At 44.1% G+C, this 10000-nt stretch overlaps 1 protein-coding gene across 1 annotated transcript in view; it reads left to right on the forward strand.

Moving 5' to 3' along the window:
• grip1 (glutamate receptor interacting protein 1) overlaps positions 1-10000 on the forward strand; it is a 426493-nt gene that overhangs the window by 227142 nt on the left and 189351 nt on the right. The window contains exons 4-5 of the mRNA XM_063212629.1: positions 737-882; positions 4081-4164. Coding sequence (XP_063068699.1) covers positions 737-882; positions 4081-4164 — 230 coding nt within the window. The remainder of the gene's footprint in view (positions 1-736; positions 883-4080; positions 4165-10000) is intronic.

Genomic DNA, 10000 nt, shown 5'->3' on the forward strand with positions numbered 1-10000 from the left:
TCTTCTCTTTCAATCATTTACTCATTCGCTTTATTTCACTTTATTTATCTCTGCATCATGGCCCCCTTTGTTTCGTGTCCGCTCTCTTCCTTTCCACCACTTCTCCTCTCCTCAATTTCCTCCAGACATCCACATAATTTCTCTTTTTCCCCCTTCCCTCGCTATCCTCTATTCATCTCTTCTCCTCTCCTCTGACCGCTCTATCATCTGTTCTTCTCTCCTCCACCCTTCCTCTTCTCCTCCTCCTCCTCCTCCTCGCTATCCATACTCCTCTCCTTTTCTCTGTTGTCCTCTGCTCCACTCCTTCTCTCCTCCTCTCTGCCAGACCTCTCTATCATTTGATCTTCTCTCCTTCACCCCCCATATCCACTCTTTTTCTCCTCCTCTTCTGACCTCTGTATCATTTGCTCTGCTCTTCTATCCTCTTTCCATCTCCTCCAGACTTATATATCATTTGCTCTTCTCTCCTCCTCCTCCTCTTTCTCTTCCTGCTCCTCTATTCTTGATCTCTCTTTTCTCTCCACCCACAGATTGCTCTCACAATGCCTATGCCTTGGTCTTTAGTTCCATTGAAAACTACAGCAGGAATTTAACATTGAAAACTTTTGTTCTCTCTCTCTCTCTCTCTCTCTCTCTCTCTCTCTCTCTCTCTCTCTCTCTCTCACTCTCTCTCTCTCTTTCTCTCTCTGCCCCTCTCTCACTCTCTCTCTCTCTGTCAATCCCTCTCTCTCATCAGGAGTGATCAGTTGAACGTGGGTGACTACATCAAGTCGGTGAATGGCATCAACCTGACAAAGTTCCGGCACGACGAGATCATCAGCCTTCTGAAGAATGTGGGCGAGCGTGTGGTGCTGGAGGTGGAGTATGAGCTGCCCCCTGTCTGTGAGTACCGGAACTGCACCTTAATCACTTTATCAGGAAAGGTCAAAGGGTCACTTGGTCAGTGGCAAGTGTGGCAAGTCTTGCTTCAGTGTTGCCCCGTCTCCATGGAGAAAACAGTAACTTTTCCCTGCTGTCAACCTGGGCCAGTGATACTCACTATTTTTCCTCAAGAGGTACATTGGAAGAAAGAAATCAGGAGGACAGCCGGATTGAGCGCCAGGCATGAGAGAATAGCTACGGTCAGGCATGTGCACGCAGCATTTACAATGTACAGGGCCAGATTAAGGTGGCCTGGGGCCCCTAGGCTGCAGGTTGCTGTTGGGGGGCCTGGAAGGTAAATTTCGCAAACAAATTTACATAGACAGTGTCATACTTACGAGCTAGGAATTAAGGATAACATGTCTAGCAACTGTACTCAGGACGACAGATTAGTTTTTCAACATTGCATATTGTCACAATTCTGCAATTTTTCACTTGTGGCCAATCAGGGGCCCCATGGCAGGTGGGGCCCCTAGGCTGCAGCCATATCTAGCCTTTGCGTTAATCCGGCCCTGACAATGTTCGAGGGAAATGACCAATTTGATGTTGAAAAGACTATTTATTAGTCTCTGCCATTCAGTGTTGTGGCATTGTTGGATATTTGACGAATTAGGTTAAGTTTTGGCGCTCTTTTCTCTGCCAATATTAGACGACCTCAAACCATTTACAGTAGAATAATAAGCTCTCTATTTTCGGACCAATACGAAACCAAGCCACCCATGAAAATGTGCACAAACGGCCATAAAAAGGACAGCAAATACATTTTCAAATAAGATCTGTGATTGATTTGGGCATCTCACTTCAGAGGGAAAATGTGGTCTTGCTGCACGTGCGCAAGTCAAATTTGTCAGTAAATAAACAACGATGGAGTGCGTCTGTGTCAGCCAGGTGGACCATATTTAAATAGGCCTAGCACATTTTAAAGAAATGTAGGCATGTTGGTTATGTTAGGCTACAATGCTTTGCTATAACCTTGCGAATCCCCAAGCTGGACGTTGGCTCGCGAGTGGTGCAATGAGTAACAGGGACCTAGGCGGAGCCTATTCAACATCCTTATTGTAATAAGTTATTACAAATTACTTGTAGAAAAGTGCTCAGAGAGTGCACCTCTACCCTCTGGTGGACAGAAACACACACGCCCCACGAACATACAAACTAACAAACAAGCAAATGTAACCACAATCACACGGTCACATAACCTCCTTGGCAGAGGTAATGAGATAGTGTCACAAGGCCCTAAGCAACAGAAAAGAATGGAGCTGATGGAGTCTGAATGCAGCTTGGGTAAAACATTTCATTACCGGAAAAGCTGATTAGCATTTGCTGTTTTTGCAACATGAAAAGGTCATTTGGAGCTGCATGAGCATAGCGCACATGAAAATGTTACTCTACCTCTCATTTCCTCCCACAGGTCAATAGCAGAAAATAGACCAAATAACCATTCAGTGGGGAAATGTCAAACAAAGTGAGAGGAATTGAAAGTGAATTAGAACAAGCTGTGCCACGGTTGTGGTTACCGGAGGACTGCAGCATTTATTTGTTAACAACACAAACTGTGCATGTGAAACACGTGTGCATATGCTCAGTGACTGGTAGTGTGCTGCAGGCAAGATGACGCATTAATGGGTGAGAAAGGGGGAGAGGTAGGGATGGGTGAGGTGTTCATGAGGGGGAGGTGTGCGCGCGGGCGCGCGGGCTTGCGGGCATGCGTGCATGCGTGTGTGTGGGGGGTGGTGTTTGGAGCTGGAGGGGTGAGGCAGTGCCACATGGCCCAGATAGCTCCAGGCTCTTTTTTGCATTTTATCCTTTTGAAACAGATGGCCGCCATAATTACCTGCAAATAAAGTTCTACTCCAGGCTTTTACCTGTCCATGCTCTCGCTTTTTACCTGTCCCTGCACCTTATAAAGTCATAAACTGGGGATGTGCCAATAAATAAATAAATAAATTAATTAATTAATTAATTAATGAAACAAAAAAACATTTTGAAATGGTCAAAACTACTACATTTCCCTCATTACTACACAGCCACGTAAAGCAGTGTTTCCCAACCTTTTTGTCTTGCGCACCCCCTTGCATGTTTTTGTCATACCACGAGTAACCCCTCGCATCATCCTTAATCCCAATGTGACTATGCTCCATACATTTGTTATTCCACCTACACCTTGCAGTGTGCTCACACAGTCCAAGTAGCTGTATCCCTAGTTGGGAATCACAGACTTAAAGAGCCTTCTAATTGGCCAAGCCTTATTGGCATATGCCCAATGTGTAGGGCCGGACATCCCTGGTTCAAAAAGTAATAACCTCACCACACATTTACTTCATCCAACTTCAATAAAACAGACCTAATCCCAAGCCTAATTAGCCACACCCCTGTCTCTAGGTCGTCGTCAGCAAGGTAATTGAGTTCATTCGTGAAGCCACTTGTGTTGAGCATAGGCAAAAGGGATATCTGGCTGTACTTTTACTTTCTCTATCCAGTTTGTCCGCCTCTGCCACTGTTTTCATTTCAAAAGTCGTCCCCACTATGGTTACAGACAGTGATATATTTGCTATTTGTAACTCCCCCTTCTCCCCCAGGCTGAATAGAAATATGCCTTTTCATGTTTCAGTTTTACGTCTACAAAAAAATAAGAAATTACTTGTCTTGGGACAGAACTTTGCATGGATTGTACAACACAGACAATCAATCAGTCCTTGTTGTGAAATGGGTTACAACATGCATGCATTAAATTAGACGTGAAGTGTCCATGCATTCTGCATAGTGGATTTTGTTTGCCTACATATGTGTGCATGTGTTCCTGTTCCATTGCAGTGCGCTGCAGAAAATGACTTTCTCTGTTGAGTCAGGAGTCTTCATTTTGAGCAAAAGTGAGAGAGAAAGAGTCAGAGGAGAGTAATGGCGGCCAAATCGGGCACTGTGAAATACTTCATTAGCCGAGCGCATCCATTTTTAATAACCTGCTCAGATGGGATAGGCTATTATTACTTCAGCACAGACACGCTCTGGTCTTACTCTGTGTATTTCAGAATATAAAGATTTCGTGTGCGTGCATGTTTGCGTGCATACCTGCGTGCCTGCGTGTTAGACAGAAAGAGAAGGAGAATGTGTGTGTGTTGGTGTGCTGTTGACCGTACTGTGTGTCTTGTCTCTCCACAGCTGTTCAAGGTTCCGGAGTCATGTTCAAGAATGTGGAGGTGACCCTACACAAGGAAGGCAACACTTTTGGATTCGTCATCAGAGGTATGTACTTGCATGTGCCTTTGTGTGTGGATGTTGGTGTGGGTGTGTTTGTATTTGGGTGTGCGTGTTCATGTTTGACATGTGAAGAGCATAGTTGTTCTTAGGTAAGTAGGTATCTTTTTTGCACAATGCGCAAATGTTCCCTTCCTCTTTGCGTGCGTGTGCGTGTGTGCGTGTGCGTGTGCGTGTGCGTGTGCGTGTGCGTGTGCGTGTGCGTGTGCGTGTGCGTGTGCGTGTGCGTGTGTGTGTGTGCGTGTGTGTGTGCGTGACAGCATGCACAAGCGCAACCATGAGAAATCTAGGATTGCAACAGAATTACTCTCCATGTTTTCAATTTGCCAAAGCGTATGCATGAGTGCAGATGCTACTGACTGGAGCAAATGACTACATCCCATATGCCGTGTATGTGTGCTTTTTATCAGTTACACACACACATACAGACACACACACACACACACACACACACACACACACACACACACACACACACACACACACACACACACACACACACACACACACACACACACACACACACACACACACACACACACACACACACACACACACACACACACACACACACACACACTCACACACAGGGTCTGCCTCAGGCTTACCTCATAGCACAAAAAACAGCAGAAACATGCCTCCAACAGTGCCCTATCTAATACCACTGTGCAGAACACAGTAAAAATGCATGCACGCGCGCGCGCGCGCGCACACACACACACACACACACACACACACACACACACACACACACACACACACACACACACACACACACACACACACACACACACACACACACACACACACACACACACACACACACACACACACACACACACACACACACACACACACACACACACTCAACCATGCAACTATGGCCTACCTAATTGCATTGCATTCAATTACAGTACATTGCATTCAAAGTTTACGATTGTCGAGTTGTTAAGAACTGAAGTTGTACCTACAAACTGTATTTTGCATCAGTAAGGCTTGTTAATTTAGTCCGTAGCTTTTAAAAGTGTTACTGATGCAATTTGAAGTAAATACTAGTTCAACTTCCATTCTTAACAAAGCTAAAGGAGAATTCTGATTAATTTCAACATGCGGATGTGTTGCCCACTCTACCCTTGACCTTTCAGTACCCGAAGACGCAACTTTTTTATTTTTTTTTATTTGTTCAGCCCTTTCTGTTTTCTGCTAATGGGGACGTGGGATTGTTTACATACTGCTTAAAATGACTTGACATGCTCCAAATATCATTTCAAAAGTTATGCAACACGAACAAACACCCATACAGCATATCACATACTTTTTGGATGACATTTGGGGTATGTTAAGACTGATGCAATTCCAAGTGAATGCTGCAGTTTAAAGTTCAATATTTTAAGCACTTAATATACGCTAGTGTGCCTCTTGCTCCGAACAATAAATAACAATATAGTCAGCAATATGTTGGTGAAGACCGTCCTGCTGACCATGCCCTTTTTTGTTGTTGTTTGTTTGTTTTTGTTATTTCTTGTAAGTATTGCTGATGCAATTCGAAGATAATGCAAGTTCACCTTACATCGTAAACAACACTCCATTGTTCCAGTTTGTGTTGAACTTGCACCCACCATTGCAGTACATCAGTAAGATTTTTTGTAATTGCAAATGACAATAAAAAACAGTCTCAATCAGTTCCGTAGTTGATGATGACTGGGTACATCCATTTAATGAATTGGCTCACCATGCTGTGTTTCATAGGCATCACCTCTTTTTTACTGTGAAGCGAAGCACTATCTTGATCACAATCAGAATCAGCCGTAATTCTCCATGTGCACGTATAACTTCACTTGGATATGAAGACTACCTCTCTACATGCACCCAGCATATAATATGAAGTACTTAAAGGTGCTTATTATTAGATGGTACACTTTGTTTTGAAAACGGCACCTTTCATACATTAAAAGGTGGATCTTCTCCATGTCCGACAATTTGAATTTTCAGAAATGAATATTTTTATCTGCAAAACGTACTGTACTTTGGTGATATTAGTGAACATAAGTTTTTAATGTTGTAAATATTTATGACAAAAACATCAACTTTGCTAATAGGCAACACAGTTTCATTGAGCAGCATAGTTGCAATACCTACTCTGGCCACCATCCTACACCGTGCACCTTTTACATACAGTATCATACAATAAACAGTGCCATGAATAAGTAACATTAAAACATTGGGGGCCTGCATTCCAGTCCATGCCATAATATAATAATAATAATAATAATTGTATTTGTATAGCACTGTGTCATACAAGGCATGTAACTCAAAGTGCTTAACAAATGGGAAAAAAAACATTGTTAGAGATAGATTTAAAAGGAGAGGTATAGAGGAGAGGCAGAAAAAGCAGGAAGGCAGAGGAAGAAGAGATAGACAGAGAATGTAAAGTCATAAGGTCAATGTAGGTTAGGACCAGGATTCTTAGATGTGTAAGGTCCATAGTGGCTGGGCCTATCATAAGTCATAGATAGTCACACAGAGATTGGGCGCTCAGGTGCGGCCCCTGGTGGCATCAGGGGTGAGGAAAAACTCCCTTTCGCTTTATTCATAGTTTGTAAGGGGGAAAAAAAGCTCAGTGAGGTCTGAGAAAAAAGACCCCCTATAGTCAGGAAGAAACCTCAGGCAGAGACCAGCGGCCACCTAGGGGAGCCCCCTGCCAGGGCTGGTTGCGAGTAGTAAGGGCGCTGCGGCAGCTGGGACACTATGGCGCCTTGGCAGCTAGGAGTTGGCAAGGATGAAGAGGTGGGTCTTCAGCTGCTTCTTGAAGGAGTCGACGGAGGTGGCTGATCGGATCTCGATGGGGAGGGCGTTCCATCTCTTGGGCGCATAGCAGGCAAACGCGGCGTCGCCGATCTTCTTCTGCGGGGGGGTGGGGGTCCTTAGCAGCTTGCCGTTAGTGGACCTGAGAGCTCGAGCAGGGGCATAAAAAGAGAGCATGTCTGAGATATAACTAGGGGCAAGTCCATTTAATGCTTTAAATACTGTGAGCAGAATCTTAAAGTCGATTCTGTATGAGACAGGTAACCAGTGCAGGTCTGCCAAGACAGGAGAGATGTGCTCTCTCATTCTGGGTCGTTGTTAGGATTCTTGCCGCAGAATTTTGAATGAGTTGCAATTTGTCAATTAATTTTTTTGGGAGACCAGAGAAGAGAGCATTGCAGTAGTCTATCCTACTGGTGACAAAGGCATGAATAAGTTTCTCAGCGTCTTGTCGGGGGGCCAAGCCGCGCACTTTGTTGACATTTCTAAGATGGAAAAAAGCAGATTTTGTTATCTTGTTGATGTGAGGCTCAAAGCTCAAATCCGAGTCTATGATCACACATAGGCTAGTAACCTTATCTTTAATGTGCATGCTTAGGTCACCTAGGCTTGAGTGGAGTTTTTGCACGTTTTTTCTTAGGCCCAATGAGCAACAACACTTCAGTTTTATCCTCATTTAATTTATGGAAGTTACTGTTCATCCAATCTGTGATGGCAGACATGCATTTAGTCAAGGCATGAATGGCAGTGGTTTGGCTAGGCTCGACAGAGATATATAGTTGAGTGTCATCGGCATAGCTATGAAAATCAACATTGTGCTCTCTGATGATGGAGCCCAGGGGCAACATATAGAGAGAGAAGAGGAGAGGGCCCAAGGACTACCCTGAGCAACTCCAAAAGGCACATCATACTTGTTGGAGACGTATTCTCCAATGGTGACAAAAAACTGCCTTCCTGTAATATATGTTTTGAACCACTCTAAGACGTGACCGGACAAGCCTACCCAAGATTCAAGGCGGTCAATTAGTATGTTGTGGTCTATCGTGTCAAAGGCGGCACTGAGGTCGAGGAGGATAAGTGCTGAAACTTTGTTTGCGGCAGTGCTGAGCCTAAGATCACTTATTATTTTGGTTAGTGCTGTTTCGGTGCTATGGTTGGCTCTAAAGCCTGATTGGAATTTTTCCAAGTTATCATTCCCAGCCAGATGTTGATTAAGCTGTTTAAATACAACTTTTTCTAGTACCTTGCTTATAAAGGGGAGGTTTGATATAGGTCTGTAGTTGTTTAAAGAATTCTGATCTAAATTTGTCTTATGACCTTGCTTACTAGCATAAGAACATTATCACCCGAGAGGGTAGAGACATTTGAATGAGAAATCAGTTTCAAACAATCGTCGCAAGTGTCGCAGTGCGTACCACTTCTGCAAACAAAAAAAGGTTGGTGTGTTTTCAGTGTGTGATGTAACAAGGTTTCACATGGTGAAAAGAAACATTAAATGGAGCAACAGGCACATGACTGATAATGGGCGATATGTCGATTATGAGATCCCCTTCTGCTAACGCACTTATTAACACTACTCTTTGAGTTGCCGGGACCAGAGCGCTGTGATCACATATCAACCAATTTATTGCGTTTTATTATTTTCTACTGGCTGACTTGTTGGTCCTATGTCTCTATGTACTTTGGTATAATTTGGCTAAGGTTATCGTCAAAGAAACACCATCTTAGTACTACACATTGAGTTGCAGGGAATGGAGCTCTCTGATCACATATCAGCTTTGTCGGTTGGTTGGTTGTCAGTATACCCCATACTACTTCTGTTGGTTTCAGTTTCTGTCATTTGAAAGGTTGGCATTGTTTTTTTTTCTCATCAGTTGAACAAAAATCATATGGCTCTTTAAAATGTTTTATAAGGTATTTTTCTCATTGGACAAGATCCCCACTGCCCCTTCTATCATAACAGGGCTGTGACCTTTTCACAAGTGAAGGTCACACATTGACATTTCACAACACCCTTGTGCAAGTGCAATCATCCCCACCCATCGCAAAAACATAGCGATGGAAGAGAATGACAAGACACGCACACACACACGCACACGCACACGCACACACACACACACACACACACACACACACATAAAGATAGATGAATGCACATTCACACTCACAAGCAAACGTGCACAAACACAGACACAAAACCTGCTTGTATTTTCGCACACTCTCACAAGCACAACCTGACACACTGACAGGCACACAGACGCGTAAGAACTTTACAACACACACACACACACACGCATGCACGCACAAACACTCACACACATACACACACAACTCTCTCTCTCTCTCTCTCTCTCACTCACTCACTCACTCACTCACTCACTCACTCACTCACTCACTCACTCACTCTCTCACACACACACACACACACACACACACACACACACACACACACACACACACACACACACACACACACACACACACACACACACACACACACACCTGTCTGGGTGTTACACTCACAGGTCGACAGGTTTAGCCAGCCAGCCCAGCCCTGTGCATAACCAATGGAGTATTCCATCTTAGTATATACAGTAAGGCATGTTCAATGGTGTCTGTGACGTATGCCACAGGTCCTTATCTGCTGAAAGGGGATAACTGGCTTACAGGGGCGGGGGTGAAAGCAGGGCCCAGGGCCCAGGGCCCGGGGCCCACCTTTATTGGTGTGGCTGAAGCTAGTATATCAATGATGTTAATGCACATTCATCATTAAATAAAATTTTTCCTCTGACACAAAACTACAGAAGCATGTTTTTTTGGGGGGGTTCGGTGTGGCCAACACTGTTCAATGGGGCACCTAAGTCACGCCCTCTACTTCCTGGTGCATGGGGCAATAAGTTGCAAAAGATTGAATCGAAGTGAACGAGGCGAGTTGTGGTTTAATTTCAAGCCCAGTAATTATTTTTTGCCCCATGAACCATATTCCTAGTTTGTATGCACAGATGAATGATGGGAAATG

Source organism: Engraulis encrasicolus, chromosome 12, assembly GCF_034702125.1.
Source record: "Engraulis encrasicolus isolate BLACKSEA-1 chromosome 12, IST_EnEncr_1.0, whole genome shotgun sequence".
Classification (NCBI taxonomy): Eukaryota; Metazoa; Chordata; class Actinopteri; order Clupeiformes; family Engraulidae; genus Engraulis; species Engraulis encrasicolus.